At 39.6% G+C, this 14,636-nt stretch overlaps 1 protein-coding gene across 2 annotated transcripts in view; it reads right to left on the bottom strand.

Annotated features, from left to right (window-relative positions):
• Positions 1-13,275, bottom strand: part of syde2 (synapse defective 1, Rho GTPase, homolog 2) — a 50,376-nt gene extending 37,101 nt beyond the window's left edge. Inside the window, exon 1 of one of the 2 annotated variants that reach the window (XM_002931674.5) lies at positions 10,717-13,275. In XM_002931674.5, the coding sequence (XP_002931720.3) occupies positions 10,717-12,568 (1,852 nt within the window). In that variant the 5' untranslated portion in view covers positions 12,569-13,275. The remainder of the gene's footprint in view (positions 1-10,716) is intronic. The other variant, XM_031900844.1, reaches the window with a different exon arrangement.
• Positions 13,276-14,636: the final 1,361 nt, after the last annotated feature.

Raw genomic sequence — 14,636 nt, 5'->3', positions numbered from 1 at the left:
ATTCTCCCTTATGCATCCAACTAAACTAATATTAAGGTAGTTGCCCCTTTATAATACATGAATGTAAATCTAGTCTGAACCATTTCTGCTCCTGTTTTATTCCTACTGCAATACTGTGGGGATAGTGGTGGCAATGATGGTGTGGGTTTAGTTTTTTTTAATTGTTTTAAACGTTCTCCCTATTGTTACGGCTATGATAATGTTGAAATAAAGAATGCCCCTTGTAATACTTGTGACTCCATTTAATGGAAGTTTTGTGGAACTATATTAGTATTTCAAAAGTACCCCACCCTAGTAATACAATAAGCCACTAATTTACCTACATTAAACTAAAGGGTGAACGTATTGAAGGGTAGTAGCTCTAAATAAGTTAAAGTGTACATAACCTAACCACAAAAAATATTTTATCACATTTAATTTACTAATTTAAGTAGCCATTTGATTGTCCATTGTTAGCATTTTCTAATATATACAGTTTTTCTTTAGAAAACAAAGGTTTTTCTGTTTTACTATTTCATTTTTAACCAATTCCTATATAAAAACAGTAAGCATTTAGTGAGGCCAACCACTTAATCTGTGTTACAATTGCAACAACAGCCCTGACTCGAATGCTGGCAAACATAGGCTAATTATAGTTATCAACATATAGTAATCAACATAAGCTACAAGCATACACCTGAATAATTTATAGCTTGTTCATAAAGTCAAACGTTTAGCATCACCAAGTATGTACATAGCACAGAGACAGGTGTTATTGCTCAGGCGAATATGAGGAAGAGACACCTGTCCCTTCAAACACTGCACTGTATTTATAATAACAATTTTATGAACTTTGACCACATTTGATGTGTGTGACCAAGCATTTACCTATATTAATTCCAGAAAAATTCTCTTAACTGGTGAAATGACCATTTCATGCAGGAAATGGGAACCGACAAACTGCCTGACTTCAGTTGTGCATGTATGGCCAGCTTAAGGTTAATGGCACATAGGGAAATTTTCGGTATTTAGTCACAGAATTTCATCACACCAAGTTAGGGGGAAAAAAAAAAAAATGATATCTCCCCCTATTCAAAGTAAATAAGAAACACCATGATACACATTGTCCTGTGCTGTGACAAACATACATCAAAAATAGAGGGACACACATGCCTATCCCTAGACCAGGCAATGTACATCATGGTAATTTCCTTTCACTTTGAACGAAAGGAGACTTTTTAGCACTTTGCCCCTTTTCAATAGGGAGACAAAATGGTAGAATCTCCTCATGTGCTCCATCTCTTGTGGACACAATCTGCAGTATGCATACTGGCCTCTCATTCAGCAGTGTTCTTTATTTGGGATACCAGAAAGGTCAATACAGCACTAGACATCCTAATCAAAAACATTAATTCCAGCCTAAGCAAAAAGTTATGTTTATATAACATATTTATAACATTTTATATTTATACCAATTTTAAATTTGAAACATATTATTAATACTGCCAGACAAGACAAGCCACAGAAAGATGTGTGGCCATATATTTTTCAAGACAAGTTTTAAAAGAGCAGAAAATTTTTAATCAACAAAGGTTTGCTTACAATTTCTTTTATAAGGGTGAAAACACACAGAGCAACTAGTGGCAGCTATTTTGTCACGAAAATACCCTGCCATAGACAATACTGAGAATTGCCTCAGCTAAAACACACATAGAGACAATTATCAGTAAATGATCAGCATTGTCTATTTTAGTAGCTCCATGTGTCTTTACCCTAAAGCATATTTTATTTTGGGGTCTACATCGCCTTTAACTGAATTTAATTTTAATGAGCAATTCCTCTGCTATTAATCAAGCTACTTGAATTGCAAAAAATACCAACAATCTTAATATGGGAAATAAGCCTTAAGGCTTGCAAGCAATGCATCATTCACTCCAGTGCAAATTCTGACGTAGCCAGTTGCAACCAAATATTCTGTAAGGGTAACCTCACAGATGGTGACCTACCCAATTTTTTTTTTTTGCCAGGATGTCTCATGATGTAAAACCTGAAGAATTTCACAGATAGCATCCATTAAAAAGTGCTCGTGAGTATGGCAAAATGGTCCACTTATAGCCTAAAATGACTCCCACCACACATGTTGAATAACAGGTGCTGTTTGGCATATTCATGGGTAACTGCTATTGATTATAACTGAAAGCCATCTGCAATCATCCTTTCCTTTTTGCCAAAAACATTTTGTGACAAAAGTTGCAGACACCAGAGAATAAAACCCCACAGAATTAATTTAAATGGAAAGCATTGAAGCACTGCACTGAAAACTAAACAGCATAATTTAAGTATATGTTATAAAGACTTTAAAAAGTGATATAATGAAGGTATATATTTTAAGAAAAATACATGATTAACCCTATTTAATAAAAAACAGAAGCTAAGAGCTGAGAGTCAGTGTCCAATAAGAGCGCAATGTGCCTCATATTTGCACAAGCTTTCTTTCATTTATTACCCTTTTCTTTACATAGCACCGACTTATTCAACAGCTCTTCGCATAGTCACTATCTCATTAGTGCATACATTATTCATATTTTATCAGGAGCCAATAACATTCCTGTATGTTTTTGGAGTGTGGGAAGAAACCAGTGTACATAGCAGAAACCCAGTCAGGGAGAATACAGAAACTCCTTACCGACGGTATCTCAATGTACCATTCTGTTGCGCCCCCCCCCCCTTGCCTTAATTTGCAGCCCTATTCTGTAGCTGCACAGCTCTACAATAAACAGTGAACCCTATTTAGAAGGAAAAACTATTTTGCTCAATTTTAATCAAGCAGCGAGATATATGTAAATTTCCTCCACTTTAAGTAAAAATATTTTATCCCCCTGAAATTTTTGCCTTGACAAACTTTCCCCATAAAGTTGTCATTAACAAAGTCACGGGCTGGCAGCATGTAGCAGTCCCCCAAAAACAAAGCAAGGATTATGTAGCAACTAGCTCAGCACTAATGAAAGCAATGGGTCAGTATTCCATACACTGAACAGTCCTTGAGCAAAGTGCTGCAACTGTATTCATGGCTAGCTTTACATTCTTCAGGAAGCTGAATTGTGCCAAATTTTAATTTGGCCAGACAAGTTATTTGAAGTCCTAACAGAAAGTCTTTTGACACAGCAGTGGGTATGATACCGCAGGCACGTTTACACTTGTACTGCATTCCAAGAAAACTGATGCACAGAACTGTTGCAAACAAAGTTGTTCCCTCGCTATCTCCAGCGTTCGTTCATGATTAACTAGAGGTTACTTGATACGTTTTATTAATAAAAGTAGAAAAACATCTGTCAAAATACACTCAGACTAGACGCCAGTCTTATTTCTACATAAAACACAATCCAAAGCAGGTAAAACATTTCAAGAAGACTCCTAATCTACAAACCTTCAAAGGTGGTTCAAGTTAGAAATGTGACATTGCAGTAATAATTAGATGGAAACAGAAAATTTAATAGATAACCTTGCTTGGGCCATGATGTAAGTTTTATGATATAGCTGGAGCAACACTTACTCACATCATTTACTAGACTGAAAGAGCTGAACTACAGATTATCTTACTGTTTAGATCCCACAAAACCTGTGAGTTCTAATATGCTAGATAGGAATTATGTTTTATGCAAGATAGGCTTTAGGCGCCCATGGTTTTCCTTACCGCCAACACATTCTCAGGTGGCCAGCTCATCGTCCTGAAATATGAGTTCTTGAGCCCACAAGGAGTAAATGTCCAGCAACAAGAAGCAAAGCCATGTATGCAAGGAGTGGGGCACCTGATGCTCGATATATCAGTGGCCCGGTAGCCACGTGGTTCCTTACACAGTGTAAACCTCTTGTGTCAAAAGTATTATAAGCTGTTTTTTTAGAAGTTTTTAAAAGATTTTTTTTAAGGGGACCGGTCATAAAAAGCTGTATAACAGAGTAATGGTACACAGGGACATTCTGCATGCCACTGCTACCAAGCAAAAAACTGCAAAGAACAAAATGCCCCTCTCTACCTGTAACCGATCCAAGTTGATGCACAGCAGGACTGCCTATCAAACTGCTTGTTTGAGCATTTTTTTACACCCAGGTCAGCTAGTCGACCCTGTCATTAAATAATATTAAAAGAAGTGACAAGTGCAGAAGGGGCATTTTAATCGCCAAATTTTTTCACTGATGAATAGCAGTAGTCAAAGACAACACATTACAGTGCCAGAGTTACAGACTCCAGCCCTCTTCTTTACTTACTCTCCTGGGGTACCATGGTATGCCAACATAGTACTTAACAACAAGTAATTAATAGATCTTATGACCAGAAATCTATTCCCATTGCCTGCTCTCACTCTATAATCTACAGTTACAGAAACTTGTATCCATTACACCATAGTAATGCTGTAACCATACAATATTTAGTAGGTGAGGCAATGAAATGAAATACCTATTAAATATAATCAGCGCTTATGCTTTCGCAGCCATCTAGATGTTGCTAATTTTCAAAAAAATTCATGATATTGGATATTTGAAAATGAGACTTATGTGCACAGCTCATTGCAGGTATGGTTCATGGAGATATTAAACTGCATGCTCAAATGTCTGTGTGAATTAAAAGATCAAAATTAATCGCCCTGTGGTATACTTTACACTAATAATTTTACCCTAATATACATACTGTGCACCCTGGAGTTTGAACTGTAGTGCGAGGTCTCCTTTGTTTATACGTAATTAACAGATCAAAGTCATTATTGATTTACAAACTATTCTGGAATATTGCGTGCATTACACAGAAAACAGACTATCCAAAAAATATGACCCATAAAACTATGCACACAACCCAAAGGCACAGACAGAAATTGCATTTGGATTCATAAATGTTTCTGCCTGTTATATCTCCTTTAGATAAAAGAAAAAAGTACACCTTTCTATACATCCCATGTATATAAATCCCATAAACAGATTCTCTAGCTGCACCAGTCAATATGAAGCATTTGTTTATTTCCATTACCTTCTCCCTTCTCTTCTTTTTCCTAAGCTTCTTTTTTGTCCTTTCTGCATTTGACACCTGATGTGATTAAGTGGTATCCTACTAATGACAAATTACTAAAGTTACAAAAGGTGCTAACATATCTAGTAGACTGAGTATCAGTATGCAAACAAATGGGAACTTGAGATGTAAAGTATACCACAGTACTGAATTATACAATAAATGACGTCAAATGCTATTTTTTGTATTTTAGAAAAACATTTATTTTTTTTAAAGTTTATACCAGAAAAACTCACATCTGGCTTCAAACAAGTGACTAAATACAATTTTTGGCTTCCCATGAAACAAGCGACATCTGATTTAGCAGCCATAACTCATATATAAGGCTCTAGGCTAATGGCACATTGGGCTTTCTCACAAGAAACCAATGCTAGCAATATAACCATATTTGTCAAAAAAAGCTAGGAAAAAGCGCTTCCTATGGCAAAGCAGAGACAATTACCTGCCACCTGACCACAGAAACGGTAAAAATTTCCTAATAAGCACTAATTGGTAATTAGATACTATGGGTAACTACTCTGGGGGAGATTCATGAAACTGATGTAACTGTGTTCCAAATTATTTGCTGAAAATATGTTCCTGAACATTTCTCTCAAATGCACTCTGATGTTCAAGGTTTTTTTTAGTCTTGTTGTTTTTGGATTTAGCTCAATAACAAATCCTCCACAAAAGATTAAGCTGAATCATAAACTCATATTTGCATATGTAAATTAGCTAAATTCATAAAGTCATGTGAGTTTAAGGGTAGTGCCACACCATGCGTATGGCGTATATTTTCAGCAAGCTGAAAACCGCTTGCTGAAAATAAGCGCCATACGCTCCTACCTGTGCATGCACTGGAATTAATTGAATACGCTCAAGTGCAGGCACATGTAGCCAAAATCTGCATTCATATGAGAGACTTTGCATTCTCTTGCGTTTTTATGCTGATTTTGACTACATGTGCCTGCACCCGAGCGTATTCCATTCATTCAAGTGCAGACAAGCAGAAGCGTATGGCGTGTATTTTCGGCAAACGTTTCTTCGGCTTACCGAAAATATACACCATACGCATGGTGTGGCATTAGCCTAAGAGCTGAATCTGAATCTGGAGCTTGCCGAGTTCAGTAAAATTCATCCCCATGTTGCTATACAACAATATATCTAGCATCTGACCTCATTTGCACTTTACATTTTTTCCAGTCAGAACAAAAAGCAAGAATATTTCAGAAAAAATCATAAGGGTCACCGAAGTATTTGTTTTTCCTGTGCATTGACAACTCAAGAGAGTTTATGCAGCTAGTAGCTGCGAGCACTCAATTCATTAGGTGACCTTTGGGAAGGATCCATTTCAATTAGGAGTTGTGCTTTATAAATAGCTAATTACACTCTGCTCTAAGGAAGTCCTAGCTCATTATGTTGAGGTGCACTGCTGGTTCACATAAAAAAAAAAAAAAAAAAGACAAGAAAGATTTAAACTTCCCATTAGTTTTTTTCTGTTTTCTATACTTCCATAAATTATTTATCAAACAGAAAGAATAGCCAATTGCACTGTGCTGAATACAAACTCAGTGAGTACATTTAGACAAGGAGTTGCAGGGCCGCAGAGCATGTGCATCAATTGCCTTTGGTCCTGCAGAGCACTGTACCTCAAACAGAACACAGCCACACAGGTAGGCTACTACTCAGATTGCTTTTTATCAAAAAAGAAAATTCAAAAAGAAAATCATTTTTATTTGAAAATCCATATTAAAAACATACGAACCCCAAAATATGGCGCCTACTACTCAGCACAAGTTTAAAGTTACTGGATGAAAGTATACATACATATCACCACAAAGCATCTGCAAGGCCTAATACATATTACATTATGTCATTTACACTCTAGACTCCAGGCACCTTCATGTGCAACAAGCAGTACATCCACCAAATACCGCATTGTGGTTACGCAAAAAATACACACAATGGGTATTCCCAGATTCAGTTGAGCAACAGAATATTTTTCAGTTTTCAGCAGGAAGATGTGTAGCTTGTTTGAACTCCTGTACATTTACTTAGTGCAAAGTTCCCAGTAAAAGGATGTTACGAAGAGGGGTTATCTTCATAAGAAGGAATGGGAAGTGAGTTGATTGCATGTGCAGAATGACTGCCATTTCTACACCCAAAGCAGAATAGCACTACAGTATTTTTTTTTTTTGCTGCCATTGCCACAATCATTCTGCACGTCATCAACTCACTGTCTGTTCCCCCTTATGATGATAACCCTAATGCAAAACATCCTTTAGACAGCTGTAAGCACAAAACTACCAAAAAAACTGTAGTGGCTTCCCCTTTCAGAAGGGAGCACACTTGTTCTACTTCTCAGCAAACAATAGCACAGCTCAAACACATCCAAAAATGGTAACCATATACAGTTATGGAATCCCCTTATTTGGAAACCCATTAATCAAAAAGCTCCAAATTACAAAAAAAAAAAAGATGCAGTTTTCTCTGTAATAAAAAAACAGTACATTGTGCTTGATCCTGAACTGCATAAAACCAAATTGGTCGCAAAACAATTTGCAGACTTAGGGCTTGGTGATTCAAATTATGGAAAGATGCCTTATCTGGTAAACCCCAAGTCCCAAGCATTCTGGATAACAAATACCTATACCTGTATCTAAAAGAATTTTCCACAAATACTTGTAACCCTAAGGGTACATACCCAGGAACAGTTGCTATAGCATATACGAAGCAATACAGTCCTGTAAACCCACCACCCCTCGGGGTCTCACAATTATGGGTATGAAAAACCTTTCCTGAAAAGAGAAAAAAAGAGCACTAGATCCCAACCCTATGGGCAGAGACCCCAGAGGGTAATGAGATCAAAACATGCAATGCTACGAGGAAGAATGCAAAGGGGATTATAAATGGCAAATACATTAACAGCCATACGTACATACCTGAAACATGACTTCAGATGGATAAGGCCTGGTTGTTCATACAATAAAATCCCACTATAATATAAGTCAGAATCATATGAAGCCCCAGGCCTGCATTAATTATTTTTTCAAAAAACTATATTCAAACATCTAGTTAAGTGCAATTCAGGTGCACAGCATCGCAACACGGTATGTTCATTAATACTGTCCAACTATGCTAAAGGGCACATATATTATAAAAGTATTAATGTGTTCTTTCATTTTTTAAATGCCCAAGTTCTACAAGAAACAGAAATCATTACCTGACATGAAAAGATAATCATTATCTCTAAGAATAATTTTAATTTATTACTTTTTTTCTAAAGAGAAGAAATATTAAGTCGATTAGAGCTAAAGGGTAAAAAAAAAATGAATTGGCAAGACATACTAAGCCTATATTTTGTACCCTGGAGTGAACCACTTACAACTTATCTGAATGCCCTGTCAGAGCTATGAAGCAATAAATCTCCTCTATTTATCTGTAACCCCAGGGCCTGCAGAAACAGAACAGCTCTAAATTCCATACCTTCTTAGCCCATAGCAATTTGTTCTAGCAACTGGCACGGCACCATTAAAAAAAAAAAACCTTCAGAGATTTGTGATCAGCTGTACCCTCATGTACAATAGTTTGTACAAAAAGCTCTAAAATATGATTTCAGCCCTGTGCTTGCTGACAGATACAGAACAACTTAGCCTGCTGGTGAGGGACAGATAATGTACATACATTAACATAGCACTGATTATCCCTAGCAAGTTGTTGATAGTTATTTGACATACCACATACAAGTTGTAATAAGAATGATTGATTATATTGATCATGCTAAAGAAAATGTATTGTTGGGTGGTTTTGGGCACTGTACAGTATACAATCAACACATATAAGAACCACACAAATTTGTAATTAAATCATGCTATGCAAACTACAAGATTCCTCCAATAAAGTCGCTATCAGTTAAACTTCTCAGTAACTGGATTTGGATTGAATAATTTGGATTTGCTCTACATTATTTATTTTTCAATTAGTTATGTTTTTTCGCATTTAAATGTGTCTGGTTGCCAGGGGTTAATTGCCCTATCAATCAGTGAGCAGTCTTAAAATCACAGTGAAAGATAAGTAGTGGGCCTGGAAAGAAAGATAAGCAATAAATGTAAGACTAAAGGTGCCAATACATGGGCAGATTAATACAGATCCGCCAGCTTATCTGCTTGTGGCCTGTGTATGGGCCCTGGGCCCCCAACTCGATACCCCAGTATCACCCACCTTAGGTGGGCACAACAGGAGACATTGCCAAACAAGCAGATCTTAATGTGTATGGCCACCTTAACAAAAAAATGAAGTCAGAGTCACTGTTTTCTGGTTGCCAAGGTCAGTAACCCTGACAACTAGAAAGCATTTTCAGTTGCAGCTAAGAAAAAGATAGAGTAATAAGTAGTAAGCAAAAATCATGAAAGATAAATAATGAAGACTAAGTGAAATTTTGCTTAGTCAGAAAACCCTTTAAACCATTAAAATTTAAAGGTGAACTTCCCCTTTAACAGAAACTTTTCCTGTACCGATAGCCCATATTCAAACTCCTTAATAACGGGAAATCAAAGCTGCTACATATACAGTATCCTTACTTGCTGTCTTAAGTGCGTGAGCCACACATATATTTGAACTAATTGCTTGAAAGAACAAATTGCTACATGCGCCAGTATATAATTTGTTTCTTGATCGTAGGGCTTTGAAAACAAAGAGCTGGCTCAGAGTCCATATTTAAAAAATGCTTGACAGTGGTGCCAGCAAACACAAAACTACTTAATATTAGAAAGAATAAAATGTAAATCATTCCTATGCAATGAGACTGGCATTTCATGCACAAGTTTTGTGAAGCCACTTGTTGCACTACAACTTCCAGCAACCACTTAAACTTTAGCTATCAAGGGTGACAGAGAGAGATGTAGTTAAACAGCTGGAATCCAGCAGGTTGAAAGTCACCACTTTATATGGTATTCCTAACAAGATGTGACAAAGGAATTCCCAGTGTTTAGTCTGCTAGATGATGGAGGCCATAATGTACAGTGGGTTTAAAAAACAACATGAGCTATTTCAAATCTGATGTGTAAACAAAACACAAGAGCATCCTGAGGGAATTGGATGAAATTATTTAGCCAAGTTTCCATGCTGTTAGGCCAGCTTATACAATTATGAAAGCAAAGAAAAAAACCATCTTAAATGAAGAACAGCTCAGTGTTTTCTAATGTTTGTGCAGCTGTTAAGTAAAGGGGTTTCTGAGTTCTTGTAATTCCTTGTTGTATTACTGTTCATTAACTTAATAGCTGAAAACAAGGTATTTTTTTTTATATGCAATCGAAATGCTTTTTAAATCACCTTTAGTTATCCATATGACTAGTTTATTTTAACATGCACTGGTAGAAAGCAGTTGAAAGCCTAAAATACACATGGGTTTTACAGAAGAGTTGCACATGCAAAGATACACAAGATCAAAAGGCTGCTTTATGGAACATTAAAGTAAAGGACTTTCTTTAGGTAAAACCAAGGTGCAAGGAAGACATAACAAATTAAGTTCACCTATGTTAAAACATTCAAAATAAAGACAGAAGAGCTCCACCACCAAGTCACCCATTAGTACTGAGACTGAAATATTACTTGACTTCTGTGCTTCCCCACAGCCTAAGAAGAGAAGAGCTGATGGACATATCCAGGCCGGGAGCTGGGCCCATGCCCTGCTGGCCTACCTGTCACAGGGGGTCCTTGGCTCTCTCCAGGCATTTTCAGTGATGCAGATGAACTAGTCTGGGGAAGTTCAGGTCTGTCGCTTGTACCACTAGAAGTCAGTCTGCAGGACCCAGTGGTTCTCTGAGAGGATCCAATAATTCGGTCCTTCATTTCCAAAGATAATAATCGTCCTTTGTACATCCATTTCTGCATCTTCTTTACAGTTAATCCAGATGGTTTCTGTGAAAGCACTTGGCCCTGGCTATCAGCTGTAACAGTGTTACAGGTCACATGCTCATAGACAGGTTTTCCTTCATGTAGGTAATCAGATTGGGTCTGATTACAAACCCCAGAAATTTCACTGCTGATGGCTCTGGTAGTGGACTGGGGGCAAACATCTCCCTTACAGTCCATATATGTGTCAGCTTGGTGGCAAACAGAACCCTGACTGTCTTCGATGCCACAGTTTGGAGATACTGAGCTAGTCAGTGTGCTGTACTTAATAAGACTATCGCTATGAAACTTCTGCAAGGTTTCCTGAATTGGCATGGTGTATATGGCATCCAAACTTTTGCTACAGCTGTGGAATCTATTAATTTCTAAATTCCTCAATGCATTAAGGGACACCAGGTCACTCTGAGACACTTGCTTTGGGCTTGCCTCATCAGAGGACCAAACGTCACTTTCTATAGCTCTGACAGAGGACTGAGAATAAACACTGTCTTGGGACTGAGAACTGGAGGGGCACCTTTCTACTTTAGCAGCTATCTTGCTGGTTTGGTTTTCAAGAGGTAAATCATGCATGGCATGGATTAATAAGTAATAAGCCTCCTGCAACTGAGACCTCAGCCTGTCAGTCTCTAGATAGATATTCCCAGTGCCTTTACTCTGCTGGTATCCTGAATAATCCCCTTGGGGTGAAACAGTCCTGTTCAGCTGTTCAGACCTAGGTGATAGCCCATCGTGCCCTATGCAGATGCTATTATATTGTGGTTCAGTCACTGCAGGGACCAACAAATTGTCATTGTCATAATAATCATCTTCCTCACTGTCCTCCGAGTTGTTTTGGGTAATTCTATAGAAAGAGGTACCCACTAATTTAGAGTAATCCTGTGACGGAGCACTGTATTCTGGGGTCACCATGTGGCTGCCACCTAACGTACCCGAGTGACTGGGAATGAATGTTGAGGGCACAAACTCGGTTTGAGACTCCTGCACAGTCCTTGCCTGGGGAGGCTGAGGGTAAAAGAAAGTCAAGGGGCATGAAGAAACTGGGGCACTGTGGGGTGATACCCACTGCTTTTCAGCACCAGCACTATGGCTATATGAAGTATATTCAGGGGGATACAGAGGAGACAGATTACAGTTTTGATACTTTCCACAGGGGAAAATCCCCTCATTGTCCTTAATCCTACTGATCCCATGAGACACGGAATGTGGTATGGAGTGGTGCCCACTTTGCACCCCATTGTACCGAACCTCTACCCCATTAAAATAGGAATGGTGTGCGTTAGTCAGGACAAACCCTGCTGTGTCCGAGCTGCTAACTTCTGCACCCCCTAGCACAGCATCATTGTTATTATTGTGGTTCTGGCTGCACCAGCCCAGTGTCCCTTCTGTGCTTTCCGGCCCGATTTGTGCAGTTGCCATAAAGTCCCGGGAAGTTGCTGGAGTTTGCCCCCCGAGACTCTGCCCCTCGCAGCCCACTAGTGGCTTCCCCTCCCCAGAGCTCTCCTCTGCAGGACCCCTGTACGTGCCCCCTCGCTGCTCTTTACCTTCTCCGTTACATTCGGCTCCAAGTCCCCCCGCCGGCCCCTTCTTGGATCTCTTCCCCCGCAGTTTGGATAATGTCCTCCGCAGAGGATCAGCCATTCCTCCCCTGTTTGCCCCGCAGCTTCAGCAGGATATTCCCCAGGGCAGAGAGCAGTAGCCGGCTGCCTCCCCCTGAGCTCCCCGTGTTCCACAATCACGGGACTCCATATCTGTCCCTCCCAGGACGCGGCTGTGTGTCCTTTAGCGCTCGGACACGCTCCCTGTTCCTGAGCACTTTCTGTGTGTCTGCTCTTTCCCTTCAGCCGATGTGTGTGCGCCTCTCCGCTGCCTGCACATACTTGGAATAGTTTCTGGGGGTAAGAGGCCGCGGCGTGTGAGCATGCGCAGCCGCCTGGCTCCGGGAGCTTCCGGGCGTCTCAACAGACTCTGACTGGGATCAATTCAATGTCCCCCTCCCTCCCCCTTCACGGGAGTCATTGAGAAGGCTTTGTAGCAGAGCCGTGGGCCCGGTGACTCCAGACTGTCACGTTACGACCCAGCGAAATCAGGAAAATCACTTCTGACGCAGATTCGCGCAGTTGGCGCGCTTTAGTCTAGCGCTCCTCAATATGTTGGCGCTTTGTAACTGAATGTTTTATTACATTCTAGAATCGATTTTGACTAGAAAGTTCTTTTAAAACGTTCCCAAACTCTTGTTTGTGAATGGCGCTACCATTATAATAGCCCGCACGCTCCGGCGGCGCTTAACAACGTTTCTAATCTCGGCAAAGGTTCTGCTGAGTCTGGCAAACGTAATTTAAAAGGATATTATTCAGTCCTTCAAGTCTATGAGAGGCTACTTTCCCAGCGTATAAACTTGCCGAACACAATTCACCATTTTATGGATATGTAGCCAGCAGAGGGCAGTGTTTCATTCATGTCCCTACAGGGAGCAATCCGGGCTGCTTCTATCCTATTACGTAAACCCAAAGATGCACACAACATGGTTTGCTATACACAATAACCTCCTGACCTGAATATATTCAGCTGGACAGTTTTAGAAACATCAAGTTCGTATAAACCCTGTTTATTGGGCAATAAGTTAACAGAGAAAATAGGGTCTGTGATTTCTGCTATGGTAGATGATGCATTTAAATGATCTCGGTAACATAGTATCTCTTAATGATTGGTAACATAGTATAGTCTAAAGTGGTTGGACAGTTTAGTTCAGAGGTGGAATCAGGCGGAAAAGAACCATCAGAAATTTGCTGTGCTAAAGGTGCATTTGATAAACTCATGCTGAACCCCTTCTTCTGTAGCTGTGAAATGTCATATGACTCCTGGCCCCCATAAGTAAAGGTGCCTCTGAAAAAGGAGCGGCGGTGGCTGGAACATGGTACATGCACACTTTCAAAATTCAGGATTATAGTAACCTCCAGCACTAACTGCTCAGTGGATGGGCAAGAGACTACTACATATACTGTGTACTCTGAATGTGTGTTATTCCCATGCTGTTGAACTGCCCAGAAGTTGGAAAAGCAACTACTACACTGTTTACACAGAACTGTGTTTTAATGACTCTTCGGAGGCCAGAGTCACATGCTGCACAGTCTGCTTCTCTACACCTGCATTTTGTAGGCAGCCATAGCTTTGGCCTGGATACAGCTAGACAGAGTGGAGATCAGTAGTGATGAGTGAATCTGTCCCATTTCACTTTGCAGAAAAATTTGCAAAACATTTAAAAGAAGCGGACCATACATGATTTTGGCCTAAGGTCATACCACACATGACCAGTAGCCACACATGAAATGTTTATCCCAATAAGTGACTTTGAGCAGATTTGTTCATTGTTGTTCATTTTACAGAGGGATAATAATAGTTATCACTCATTAAAACTTTACCTGCACTTAAGGCTAATGCCACACGAGGCGTAGGGCTGAAATTTTCGGCAAGCGGAAAAGCGCTTGCCGAAAATTCAGCCCTATGCCTGCTACTTGTGCCTGCACCCGAATGAATGGGATACGCTCGGGTGCAGGCACATGTAGCCGATATACGCATGAAAACGTGAGACTTTGTATTCTCTTGCGTTTTCATGCGTATATCGGCTACATGTGCCTGCACCCGAGCGTATCCCATTCATTCGGGTGCAGGCACAAGTAGCAGGCATAGGGCTGAATTTTCGGCAAGC

Source organism: Xenopus tropicalis, chromosome 4, assembly GCF_000004195.4.
Source record: "Xenopus tropicalis strain Nigerian chromosome 4, UCB_Xtro_10.0, whole genome shotgun sequence".
Lineage (NCBI taxonomy): Eukaryota > Metazoa > Chordata > Amphibia > Anura > Pipidae > Xenopus > Xenopus tropicalis.
The sequence above is the reverse complement of the archived record's forward strand: the minus strand, read 5'-3'. Positions and strand labels throughout refer to the sequence as shown.